Source organism: Macrotis lagotis, chromosome 6, assembly GCF_037893015.1.
Source record: "Macrotis lagotis isolate mMagLag1 chromosome 6, bilby.v1.9.chrom.fasta, whole genome shotgun sequence".
Lineage (NCBI taxonomy): Eukaryota > Metazoa > Chordata > Mammalia > Peramelemorphia > Peramelidae > Macrotis > Macrotis lagotis.
The window spans coordinates 1,258,515-1,272,245 of record NC_133663.1 but is presented as its reverse complement, the minus strand read 5'-3'; the positions used below and the strand labels follow the sequence as shown (position 1 = coordinate 1,272,245).

At 46.9% G+C, this 13,731-nt stretch overlaps 1 protein-coding gene across 1 annotated transcript in view; it reads right to left on the bottom strand.

Annotated features, from left to right (window-relative positions):
* TRPV3 (transient receptor potential cation channel subfamily V member 3) overlaps positions 1-13,731 on the bottom strand; it is a 42,744-nt gene that overhangs the window by 19,758 nt on the left and 9,255 nt on the right. The window contains exons 3-8 of the mRNA XM_074190532.1: positions 11,692-11,796; positions 11,355-11,441; positions 9,698-9,852; positions 8,777-8,953; positions 8,182-8,322; positions 1,693-1,973 (exon numbers count right to left, since the gene is read on the bottom strand). Coding sequence (XP_074046633.1) covers positions 1,693-1,973; positions 8,182-8,322; positions 8,777-8,953; positions 9,698-9,852; positions 11,355-11,441; positions 11,692-11,796 — 946 coding nt within the window. The remainder of the gene's footprint in view (positions 1-1,692; positions 1,974-8,181; positions 8,323-8,776; positions 8,954-9,697; positions 9,853-11,354; positions 11,442-11,691; positions 11,797-13,731) is intronic.

The following is a 13,731-nucleotide window of genomic DNA, read 5'->3' as shown; positions in this document are numbered from 1 at the left end:
GTTGTGAATAAGGAGGCGTTATATCATTCAACTGGCATTGCTGTCGCAATGGGGACACGACTGGTGTTCTGAGAGTGGAGGGTTGGGAAGCAGAAGCTGAGCAGGGCCCCGTGTTCTGGCTCTTATTCCCTAGGCTATGAGGTGCATCTTTATACACCACCGGCATCACCGCCCAGTTAGCTGTTCATAGACCCCTAAAGCTCACACACTCACAACCCTTTCACTCTGACATTTGTTCACACGCACTCACACGTAGTGCACTCTCACACTCAGAACACACAACACACTCACACACACTCTTACAGCTACATGCAGCACACACTCACACACAACATACACACACTCCCACTCACAAACACACGCAGGCTCACACGCACCACACATGCAGCTCACAGTACTCTCCCACACACAAGTGGTCTGGGGGAGATGTGGGGGAGAGTGATGCCCCCGACCAATGCTTTGGGAGAGCCTGGCTGGGGCTGCTCAGGGTGAACAATGACCCCGCTTTTCCTCCTAGGCCTCGGTCTCTCCCCAGTGGGGGACCGGCGCCTCTTTGCTCCGATTTAGTTTCTGTTGGAATCCTGCCCCTGGGAGCTGTCCAGCATCCCCAGCATCTCCGGGAAATGAAAAGGCTCCCTGTGGGGCCTCGGTCCTGGCAGGCCAGAGCACGGTCAGCTCTTCTGGCCGGCCCCCAACCCTGAGCCACCTGACCTGTGGCTGACCCACGAGGGTTTGCTGGCATCATGCCCCCTGAGCAGGGGGCCAGGCATGGCCTTCAGTCGAACTGGCTGCCCAGTATTTAGACCATGGCGCTTCTGAGGCCAGGCTGGGGGTGGGGTGGGGCAGGGGGTGCAGAATGGCTCCTTCCAAGTGCAGCGGAGGGCAGCAAGAGCTTGGCAGCCCCCCTCCCTCTGGAGGAACTCGGGACATTTCCTTTTTGTTTTCCTATCCCCGGTCCCCTTGGGGCAGTGCTTGCCTCATAAATCCTCACTGCGTTGGATTTGATCCCTTTCTTAGCTTCTGAGCTATCAAGAGAGCATGAGAAGAGCAGACAGCCCTCTCGCCGCCAGCATGAGCCACCGGGGGGGATGCAGATACCGCAGAGCAGTCCACCCCCATGACTGGATCTCTTGTTCCTATCCTGTTGACAAGTCCCCTCACCACTCCCCAGAAGAGGGAGAGGGCTGCTTGTATGGGGGAAGGGCAGGGCAGGACCCGAAAACTCTCTAGATTTCGTTGAACCTCTGCAAAGAGGAAGGGGGACTTGGAAACTTACTAGCTCAGCCCCTGGCCACATCCTTTGGGATCTGTAAAGGGTGCGTTGCTTTGACTATTAACCCTAAGGGCGAATGTCTTTAAAACACAAACTGATGCCTGTATTTTAACATCCTGTTTTCCCATATAGTTTATTTTATGAATTTAAAGGTGCAGGGCAGGTAGGTGGCATCAGATACCAGAAACTGCTCCCTAGGCCAGGGAATGACAGAGCCCACAGGGAAGGCACACTTACTCTGGAGCAGGAGGAACTGGGTTCAAATTCCACCTCTAAGATTACTACGTGTGTGACCTCAGGCCTCAATTTCTTCATCTGTGTGAGGAGCTGAGGCCCGATGGCCCTTGAAGTTGGGGGATCCAGTCGGTTACAGGAAGATGTCCTAGGGAGCTGCCTCCACCCCCACCCCCCATGCTCACCTCGGACTTGCCAGTCTTGGCAGCCAGCTGCAGAGGCGTGAGGCCGTCCTTGTTCTGTGCTGTCTCCAGCTCTGGGTCCTTGCTCCTGAGGAGAATCATGTCGTACATCTCCTTCACAAAGTCATTCTGGGTCTTACAGTCTTCGGCAACAGTCACCAGCGCATGCAGGATGTTGTTTCCCCTTGAGTCCTGGGAAGCGATGTCAGTGTTCTCGTTGTCCATCAGCAGCTCCACGATTTCTGGCTGGTTGGTGCAGGCCGCCAGGGCCAGGGGAGTCTCACCTGCAGTGGGGAGCCCCGTGGTCAGTCCAGGCCCATGATGGGAAGCTGGGGTGCTGCTCCACCAAAGGATCAGTCCAGTGAGGATTTTGACACTGGGCCTCGGGCACTGTGTGAATGAAGGCTGGCCAGCCTCATGGATATCGGAAGGAGCAGGAATGCATTGAAGCAGGGGGTGGCCACCTTGCCCCTGGCTCTAGCTTTGTTCCTGTGCCTTTCCTGGTTTAGGGCAGGGGTAGAGGAGGTGCTCAGACCCTAGAATGCTGGAAACATTCTAGAAGAGGAACCTCTAGAACGGTGCTGACTAGGCTCTACTTCAAGCTCCTGGAAATGAAATTAGGAGTTACACAGACTTTCTGACACTAAATCAGATAGAGACTCCTGAGACAGACCCTACTCTACTGAAGAGAATGGACTTAAGTCTGAAGGGACCTGTCAACTGGAGCACCTTTGTGTTCCTAAGAGTCTGGGGCCTGAGGAGTGGAATCTCCTTCTGGAGAGAAAACACCTATTCCAGCCACACAAGGCCCAGCCACACTCTCATCACTAGGAGTATATTCCTGGTCCACAAAACACTGTGCTGCCTTTCTTTTAAAAAAAGAAAAGAAAAGAAGCAGCAGGTGTAAGATGCTCCAGCCTGGTTTGATTCTTGTGGCTGAGTAACCAAGTGAGGGAGCTTACACCAAGGGTAGTTCATTCTCTCTCTCTCTCTCTCTCTCTCTCTCTCTCTCTCTCTCTCTCTCTCCCTCTCTCAGCCTGCAGGTCTTTCCAATAGCTACTATGCTACATCCAGGGGCAAGCCTGCAGTTGTCTTGTCCAGATCATACCTGGGGGTAGGAGCCTACAAAGCTCAGACCAGAAGTTCAGTGACAGACTTTTCTCCTAGACTTTAGGAAAGTGAAAGCTCACAACTCTCCAGACTGAGCAGCCTTGAGATCCCTGAAGGGCAATTAGTACCTGGAGAAAACAGTATCAGGACCAAGAGAATTCAAATCAGGACCACATCAGGACCTAACACAGAGACTCATTTCTGGAAGTAAGACTGGTCAGATAAAACACAATTTGGACACAAGTTCAACTAGAATTCTGGAAGGAGTGAAAAAAATTTTAAATTACTTTATAAATGAAACAAGAGTGCTAGAAAAAAAGAATTGGAAAATAAATTAGAATACTGAAGAAAAGACTTGGAAAGAAAATGAACTCTTTTGCATAAGAAATTAAAAATCCTCCACACCCAAGCCGAGTAATAGAGTCCCTGAAAACTAGAATAGGCCAAAGAGAAATTAAAGTCTCCATGAGACAACAAGAAATATAATAGTCAAAAGAGTAAAAAAAAAGAAAATGTAAAGTTTCTCATATAAAAAATAACTTCTGGAAAAGTCATCAAGCAGAGATTATTAAAGACAAAAAAAAAAGATCCTGGACATTCTATTGCTAGAAGTACTAAAAGAAAATGCCTAGATGTCTTAAAAGCAGAGGACAAAGAAAACAGTATTCACTGGTCATCTCCTGAAAGAACCTCAAACTGAAAACTGCCAGGAACACCACAGTCAAAACCCAGAACTTCCAGATGAAGAAAAAATCCCACAAGTCCTCAGAGAGTTCAGTCAGGATCGCACAAGATTATTTGTTGTTCATTCATGGCTGATTCTGCCTTATGCTATTTGGAGTTTTCTTGGTAGATGTACTGGAGCAATTTGCCAGTTCCTTTTCCAGCTCATTTTACAGATGAGGAAACTGAGGCAAACAGAGTGAAGTGACTTGCCCAGGATCACACAGTAAGTAAAAAGTATCTCAGATCCGATTTGAACTCAGATCCTCCTGACTTTAACACTGATGCCTTGTTTCATTTAGCTGCCCCAGTGCTTACTTTCTAATGGGAAAAACTGGAACTGGTGTCAGGAAACTAGAACACACACACACACACACTCTCACACACACACACACACACACACACACACAGAGCTGCAAGTGGAAATACATTTCACGGGGCGGCTAAGTGGCGTAGTGGATATTTGTCTTACAAAAACCTAAAAAAAATACATTTCACTTAGTAGGGAAACAAGAAGGAATGAGGAGAAGGAGGAATGCAAATGAAATATAAGAAACTGTGATTGGGCTATTGGCAAGGAAAATAGAAGGACCAGGGAGCTGATTGCACAAACTAAGCATAGAGCACATGGTGGACTGAGAGAAGAAAAAGTGTGAGGAGAGGATGGGAAGAGGTGCACTGATGAGCATGCATGACCATGAACGTGAATAGGATGAACAAACCCCCAAATGGATGAGGATAGTAGAATGGACAAGAAAGTAGATGCTATTTACAAGAAATAACCTTGAAATACAAAGATTCTCACAGTTAAAAGGAGAGGCTGAAACAAAAACAAATATAGCAATCACAATCTCAGATAAAGTAACATCAAAAACCATTTTATAAGCAAAAAAGGGAAGCTGCATTAGGTGGAAAGGTCCTATACATAATTAAGTAATACAGATTCTTAACACATATACACCAATTGGCATAGCATCTAAATAAAGAAAACTCTGAATGAATTGCAAGGAAAACTAGCTGGAAAGTTAAGTGATTCAGTGAATAGTGCACTAGACTTGGAATCAGGAAGACTCATCTTCATGAATTCAAATCTGGCTCCAGACACTTACTGTGTGACACTGAGTCACTTAATTTTGTTTGCCTCAGTTTTCTCACCTGTAAAATGAACTGGAGAAGGAAATGACAAACCACTCCAGGATCTTTGCCAAGAAAACCCCAAAAGAGTCCAATGACCAAACAACAGTAACAACTGAAATAGTGGAGAGCCAAAAATAACCCTTTCAAATCTAGCTCTAACCAAAAAATAAATAAATAAATAAAACCAAAAAAAGAAAGGGCATGAAGAGAATTTTGGGAAAGGTAGATTTCATAGACTTCTGGTGATTATTGAAGGATTATTAGGAAGGAATATGGATAGCTCTCCACTGTACACATTCCATCTTTGCAAAAATTGACCCTGTATTAGGATTCAAACCCCTCTTAGGTGCAGAAAATCAGAAATATTAAATACATTTTTATGGGCCATGTTGAAACAGATTTGTGTTCAATAAAAGCTGAGAAATTGACTAGGAAGTTAGAGATTAAATAGTTTAAGAATTGGTAGGTCAAAGAATAAGTTATATCTTAAAGCACTTTAATCAACAAAAGAAAAAACAAACCAATGAATTGGGCATACAAATAAAAATCCAAAAGACAAACTAAAACAATCCAAATAAATGTTAAAACAGAAATTCTGAATATCAAAGAAGAGATTAACAAAATTGAAACAAAAAATTGATTTAGAAGCCATTTAAAAAATTTTATGGGGGCAGCTAGGTGGTGCAGTGGATAGAGCACCTGCCCTGGAGTCAGGAGTACCTGAGTTCAAATTCAGCCTCAGACACTTAATAATTACCTAGCTGTGTGGCCTTGGGCAAGCCACTTAACCGCATTTTGCCTTGCAAAAAACAAAAAACAAAAAACCTAAAAAACTTTATGATACACACCAGCTAACAGATAAAAAAAAATAAAAACTCAAGTCACCATCAATACAAAAACTGAAAAAGACTCATTAACAATAAATGAAGAGAAATAAAGAAAATCATTATAAATTATCTCATCCAATTATATGTCAATAAAACTGACAATTTAAATTAAATGACTATTTACCAGAATGGGCAATGCTCAGTGAACGTGACAAAGAATAAATAACCCAATCTTAGAATTGAAAATAAAATCATCAAGCCATAACCAAGTTCCCAAATGGAAGAAACCAGAAAGATTTGCAAACAAATTCTATCAAATATTTAAAAATAATTAGTTCCAATATTACACAACTTATTTGTAAAATTGGGAAAGAAAGGGTCTCACTAAATTTTCTTTTATCATAAAAATGAAGTCTTAAATCAGAGAGCCAAAATAGAGAAAGAAAAATATAGAATATCCTTAATTAACACTGATGAGAATTTTTAAATAAAATATCAGTAAGGAGACTCTAGCAACATCTCTCAAAGATTATATGCTATTACAAAGTTAGATCATACCAGAAAGACAGAACTAGTTCAATATTAGGGACATTATTAATATAATAAATTAGCAATAACAAAAATCATATGATTTTTATCAATAGCGAAAGAAAAAGTTTTTGACAGTATATAACACCCATTTTTTTCTTTAAAAAAATCCTCCAACAACTAGAAAACATAGGAATAAAATGAACCTTTCCTTAAGATAAACAGTAGCATTATACATGGACTGTTTGAGTTCCACCTGTGGTGGAGCGTTCTGAGCTGTATTGGTCTGCTCCCAGTCAGATATTATTTGTCTCAAACATAGTGATGTCATTTTGGTCTTTTATGATAAGGAAGGACAAGAATCAATCAAGGAGTATAATCACACAGAAGAAGGTTAAAGCAGGAGTCTTTGCAATAAGATCAGCACTAATCAATCAATCAGCATTTATGAAAAGTAGATGTGCTGGGCAGCTAGGTGGTGCAGTGGATAGAGCACCAGTCCTGGAGTCAGGAAGACCTGAGTTCAAATCCAGCCTCAGACACTTAATAATTACCTAGCTGTGTGGACTTGGGCAGGCCACTTAACCCCATTACCTTGCAAAAAAAAAAAGTAGATGTGTCAGATACTGTTAAGAACTGGAGATGCTAGCTAAACCAAAAATCCAAGAAAAAAATATTTAAAAAAAATTTTCAAAGAGGAAACAAAACTATTGGTTTTTGAAAATAAAAATCTATTTATTTAGAGAACCCTAGGAATTCAACTAAAAATCAATTGAATGATAATTTCAGAACATTAAAACATCCATATAAATCATTTGCATTTTTGTATATTATTAAGAAAACCCAGGAAGAAACTGAAAGAGAAATTCCATTTTAAATGATTGGAAAAATGTATAAAATACTTGGGATTTCTTTTTGCCAAGATACCCAGGAACTATATAAATTACAGTTACAAAACATTTGTTACACAAATACACAGAGCCAAAGAAGTAGAGAAATATTAACTGCTCATGGGTAGATCATGTCAATATTATTAAAATGATGATTTCTCCTAAATTAACTTACTCATTTGATTCCACCAACAAAATAACCAAAGTATTATTTTAGAGAGCTAGATAAATGAGATTCATCGGAAGGAATGAAAGGTCAAGAATCCAAGAAAATTCATGAGAAAAAAGCAAGAAGGAAGGGGGCCTAGCAGGACCAGATCTCAACAGCATCAAGTTGGACTAATCAGAATGATGTGGTGCTGGATTAGCAACTATTGATCTATGGAATAGATTACATATGCAACACACAAAAGCGATGAGCCCAGCAGCCTAGGACTCGTAAACCTAAGACCTCTCAGTTTCTGGGGGAGAGTCTTCCTTTGTGTCCAAAACCACTGGGCAAACTGGAAAGCAGTCTGGCAGATCTACCAACAACATCTTCCTCTGTCCTCCAAGAAGAGCTCCAAATGAACACATGAGTAAAATATACGGGGTGACATGATAATCAAGTTATAGGAGCAAAGAGGACGTCACTTATCATATCAACATAGGGGGGAAATTTATAGACAAAGAAAGGATAAAGATCATGGAAGATAAAAATGGACAATTTTGATTAGCTAAATTGCAATTTTTTTTACACAAAACCAGAACTAGAATGGAGAAAGGTAATTGGGGAAAAGTCTTTGCAGTTAGTTTATTTGATAAGGGTCTAATTTCCTAGGTTCATAGGGAACTGATTCAAATTTATAAAAATGAAAATTATTCTCCAACTAGCAAACCATCAAGGGATATTAATGGGCAGTTTCTAAGGAAGAAATTCCAACTAGTGACTAGTAATTAGAGGAAGGCAAACTAAAGCAGCTCCAAAGTTTTACCTCAAACCCATCAAATTGGCAGTTGATAAAAAAAAAAGGAGAATGACAAATGTGGGACAGCCTGTGGGAAAACAGGAATACTGATGTATTCTTGATGGATTTATAGACCAGGCCAGACATGACAGAAGCAATTTGGCACAATGATCCAAAAGCTTCTAAATTTTCATCTGGTCTATGCCCCAAAGAGATAAGAGAAAGCTGGGTTTGGGGGAGAGAGGAGGTAGGTGAAATGCCACCTACCATCCAACTACTCTGGGTGACCCCAGTTCCCCTCAGGACTGACTGCTGAAAGCCCCCACTTACCAAAGTAGAAGCCTTCGTGCTTGCGCTTGGGGTTAAAGAATAAACCCTTGGCATGGGCATTGACATCTGCCCCCTTCTCGATCAGGGTCTTGGTGATGGCTACCTGTCTGCGTTCAATGGCGATGTTCAAGGCCGTCTGTCCTACAACAAACCAGGACAGACCCATGGGAGGTTGGAAGTGACATGAGGGCAGACCTGGGCGTCTCCACTGTTCTTGATTTCCAGTTTCTGGGGTTTGAGGCCCATGGAGATCCCTCCCTTGGAGAGTGTCAGCCCCCTTATTTTGCCTAGGAGAAGATGGGAACCAGAGGGGCTAGGGGATTTGCTCCAATAGACAATTAGTAAGGAGTAGAGAGGAGGTCAGCACGGACTGTTCCAGCTTCCACCCTCATCCCCTTCCTGATTCCACCCCCTGGTAACTTTGATCTGATCAGGTCATTGCTTTGTGCCTCGATTTTCCTAACAGGCAGCTGTGACAACAGAACTTGTTCTTTGTCTGTGTGTGGGGGTGCTTTATAAGTACCAAGTAGTCAGGGGCACCCAGTGTTTTCTCATGTCCACCCAGACCCCAACAGGGAGGAGATCCAGCCCCCACCTTTGTAGGCTTCCTCTGTGTACTCTGCATTAATGAATCTCTCCAAAATGTCATTTTCTTCAGCAAAGGTGAGCAGAATCCCCACAACCTCCTCAGTGTTGGGGTTGATATTCAGGAGGGCCTTCATGAGACATGTCTTCCCTGTGTCGGAGGCTGTGAGCTTGTGCATCAGGTAATCTGGGGATACAGAGGGGCCAGTGATGGCAAGTCCTGGCCACCATTCGAACTCCCACTGCTCTTGTCTGTGCTGGGATGGCACCAGACCCAAGAGCATCCCCTGGGTTGCCTGTATAGGCTTCTCCCTTCATCAGCAATCTGCCAGACTCCCAGACATGCTTGTCATGGAAAGTTGGGGGTCTAGGTTCTTTGGGCCTCGAGTCTTAGGACCCAACGAGGCCAGAGGTGTTGGGGGCAGGGGAGGTTACCTCCCAGTCTGTGCACAGGACCTGGATAGCACGGGAGCTATTTAATAAATGTTTACTGAATGGATGAATGGATGTATGAATGAATGAACTGAACTCAGGTCTGCTTCTCCCATGCCAGAAAATGGAAACTTCCTAAGGGCAAGCACAGCTGATCCAGTATGTGGTATAGTATCTCAATGACAGCTGCTTAATGTTTACTGGACTGGGGGAAAACCCATTCTAGCCCTACTCAGTGTGCCTTAGTAAACCCCGCAGAACCGAAGGGGGAAAGAAGGAAGGAGGCGATGGGGGGGCAGCGAAGGACAAGAGGGAGAGAGAGGGGAAGGAGAGAGGGAGGGAAGGGAGAGGAGTAGAGATAGGAAGGGGGAGTGGAGAGGGAGAGGAGAGGAGGGGAAGGGGGAGAGAAAGAGTGGGGGATGAGAGGGAAGGGGACGCAGGGGAGAGGAGGGAGAGAGGCTGGGGAGGGGCGCAGGGAGGGCTGGAGGGAGGCCAGCACCCAGAGGGTCCGTGATCCTGCGTCTCCTGGACAGCTCCCCGAGCTCCCCGAGCAGTCCTTGGAGCTCCTCCACGTTGCCCTCGGCTGCAGCTGCAAAGATGCGCTTTTTCAACCTCTTTCTGTTTTTCTTCTGTTCCTCTTTGGCCAGACTGACGCTGAGAGCACAGGAAGGAGCAGGGACCCTGAGTCAGACCCGTGGCCCCAGGACAGCCCTCCCCCAGGGGTCCCCTTCCCTTCCCCCCCCCCCAGCTATTCCTGCCTGGCCCCTACAGCCGGCCTGGAGAAGAGGGGAGGGTGTTCCACCTTGCCCCACCCTGTTCTGCACCCCGCTGGAGCCCCCAGGCACAAGGTAGACAGCCAGAGCCCTCGGAAGGGGTCCCCCAATCCTTAGTACTCGGTGGCGAGGCCCCTGGAAGGCTGGCAGCGCCACTGGTCACTTTGACCTTAGTTTCAGTTTCCTCATCCACCAAATGGGCTAGTGGCTTAAGGGTTGGACCTGTCCACTCCATGGATGAGTGAGCCAAGGCCTAGAGAGGGAAGTGACTAACCCAAGGCCACCTAGGGAACCAGTAGCAGTGCCAGTACTGGAGCCTGGGTTCCTAATGTCTAGTATTCCATGCTGCCTGCTAATGAGGAGGTCAGGGCCAGGATCTGGGGGTCTGAGAATGGGAGGAGAGGCTGGCATAAATGTCCTGGAACTGGAATTTTGCTGAGGACTAGCCCTGCCCAAAGGTCCGGGGAAACTGTGCCCCCACCCCCAACCCCACCCCTGCCAGTGTGGAAAGGGAAGGGGCAGTGGGGTGGGAGCAGCTGCTAAGGGGACTACCACTCATTTTGAGGAAACCAAGGCAGAGGCAAAGCTTTTCACAAAGTGATCCTGTTCTTGGTGACCTGCATGAGAAGGGGCAGCTGGCAGCCCGGCCTCCAAATCCCCAGGATTCAGCAGTCTGGGACCACAGGGGAAGCGGGGGGCAACCTGGGAGCCTCAGTTGACCTAGTGAGGGCCCTGGGTGAAGTTGATCCTGAGGTCCCTGGTCTGTTTCAGGAGGCATCAAAGGATTTGCTGTTTCTTAGGAAGATTTCCAACCCAAACAGTTAAAAATGCAAAGTCCAGCCTCCAGAGCCTACTGCACCCTGGCATGGAAGGGGTTCCAGGAAGGCATTAGAGGAACCCAAGGCAGCCCCAGAGCACCTGCCATCATCCATCCCCTTCCTTCTCCTTCCCCTCTTCCCTGCCTGCTGCCACCTCCATCTGTTTTTCCATCAGTATTTGGGTGGGGGGCCTCAACTTCCCCTCTCTCAGCAACCATTGCATCTGTTAGTGTGCAATTTCGTTCTCTCCCTCTTTGGTTATTTTTGTCTCAAATACACCAACTCATCCAACCCCTTACTTTACAGATGAGGAAACTGAGACCCAGGAAGGGCCACCTGGTTAGTGGCAGAGCCAGGGCCAGATCCCAGACCTTCAGCATGGGGTGGGGGGTGGGGGGGGTCCTAGGGCCCTGTCCATGGTACCTGCTCTACCTCAGGGCTCAAGGACTGCAGGACGATGGTTCTGTGGTTGGATCAGCTCTCTGGGTCTCTGTACTGGATCCCAGCCCAGCAAGACTCCTTCCTTGGGAGCCCATCAGGGTCAGGCTGGGCTGGGCTCACTTACCATGGGCTATTGGGGTTTGAGGGGGTCTCTGTGATATCATCCTGAGGAGACTGGGGAGAGTCCATATCATCACAATTCCCAGAATTGCTGCAGGGGAAGAGAAAAGGGTGAGAGGAAGGAAGAGGCATGGGGACCGAAGTGGACCAGGTAAGACTGGGGGGGGGGGGGGTCCGGGTCAGGCCTCCTACTTGTCTAGCTTCCCTTGGCCCAGACTCAGCATCTGAGTCAGCAGCCTCACCTTCCTTCACAGATGCACAAACACATACACACATGCACCCCCCAACACACATGTGCACACATGCATGCACACACTTCAACCTTCTCTAGGCTCACTCACCATTGGCGGATGTTGGAGTCCATGGGCTTGGGGAAGATGGGAGGAGAAGGTTTGTTGATGGCCGGGTTGGGTTCAAAGCCTTCAATTTCAAGAAAGAAATGGGCACTGTGGGACAGATGAGAGAACACTTCACTTGGTGCCCAGAGCTAGTCTCCCACCAGCTGCCTGTCCATTCAATCTGGGCTGAAGTACTGGGACCCAAGCCCTAGGCCTCCCTGGGCTTCCTCACCATCCAGTTCCGTGCTCACATAGACAGTAAGGACCCTTCCCCAATCCAGAGACACTGCCTGGAGTCTCTCAGAACCACTAGTCTGTAGGAAAAGCCTAGATGATGGTTGCAAGAGAAGGTGTCCACTGCCATCTCCTCTGTGGGTTGTCTGGGAGTCTCCCTCAGTTCATCTCCCACCCCTCTGACTTCTCGGTCAGCTCCTTTGCAATAGCCCCAGATCACGTCCACTCACCATGGGTCCCAAAAGAGCTCTGCCCTTGGCCCCTTTCCTTTCCCTCTCATTTGGTTGATCTCAGTGGCTTTCATGGATTGAATGATCATCTTTATGCTGATAAGTCTCACTGTACCTCTCCTGCCCCAGATTGTCAGCGATTTCCAGTCTTTCTGATATATTGAACCTGATGTCTAGTAGTCATCTGAATCCCAACACACCCCAAACTCCTCCTTCCCCCTAAACCTACCCCCTGCTATCTTCCCTAACTCTGTAGAGGACACCCCACCCTCCCACCCTGAGGCTCCCCATCTTGGAGTCACCCTGGACCCCTCACTCTCCCCCCCCAATCCAATACGGTGCTGAGGTCTGTCCACTTCACTTTTGGAGAATCTATCAATCACACCAGTGGGGAGGGGTCTGCCATTCCCAAGTCTCTCTCCACCCAGTTCATCCTCTAGTCAGTCACCAAAGTGATTTTCCTACTTTGTGGTTTAGTCATATCATCTGTGTCTGTCTCTTTTTAATGCCATTTGGAGTTGTCTTGGCAAATATACTGCAGTGGTTTGCCATTTCCTTCTCTTGCTCATTTTATAGATGAGGAAACTGAGAATGACGAAGGCTAAGTGACTTGCTCAGGGTCACACAGTTAGGAAGTATCTAAGGTCTGCTTTGAACTCAGGACTGGAGCTTTATCTACTACCACCCAGCTGCCCCAGGTCTGACCCCCATATCGCCTCTCCTGCTCAACAAACTCCAGGCTCCCTCTCCCCTCTGAACCCTTCCACACCTGCCCCTTCCACCTGACTCTTCCACCTGAAAGATCCAATGACCCCAGCTTCCAATTCCACTTGAGCACTGCTGGGAAAGGCTGCTTCCTTTGGGGAGCCTCTGCTTCCTCACTGGTACAAGGAAGGGAGGACAGAATGAGCTCCCCTAGTTTGGGAATCCCAGCAGGTACACTAGTCTGCAAATGGCTGGCACAAAATGAAGGCTGATTGAGCTTCTGGAAGTTTAGTTATTTATGGTGAAAAGTCTGAAACTCTCCCTTTCCCCAGTGACAAAAGACTTCACAAGTCCCCCACCCCCGCTAAGAACGTTGAACATACAGTTGGTGTCTATGCCATGTCATTCATTCATTTTTCTCAGTGAGATGGTGCATGGAACATGAAGTGGGTAGGGTGGGCACTTCTCAGCCTTCCTGACTTGGGACATGAGTGAGTGGGGAGGGCAGAAATGGGCAGGGGACAGAGGGGAGAGAGAATGGGTTGACTAAGCTTACCCCAGAGGCTGAGGTCCTCAGATCAAGGAGGAATTCCCAACAACACAAGCTCCCCCTCAGCCTGTGGTGACTCACAGGGCTTCCTTATGTGGAGGAGGAACCCAGCTAGGTCCCTGGGGCCGGGCCATATCCCTTAAGGGAAGCCGGCCTGACACCTTGAAGAGGGAGTTCCAAGCCCTGCCTTGGTATCCTGGCATCCTGCCACCCCCTTCCAGGAACCTGCCTGCCTCACCCACAGCACAGGGTAGACACACATGTGCACAAACATGGGACACACGTGTGGGCAAACCCAGCAGAACAACCCTTGGTCCCAGTCTC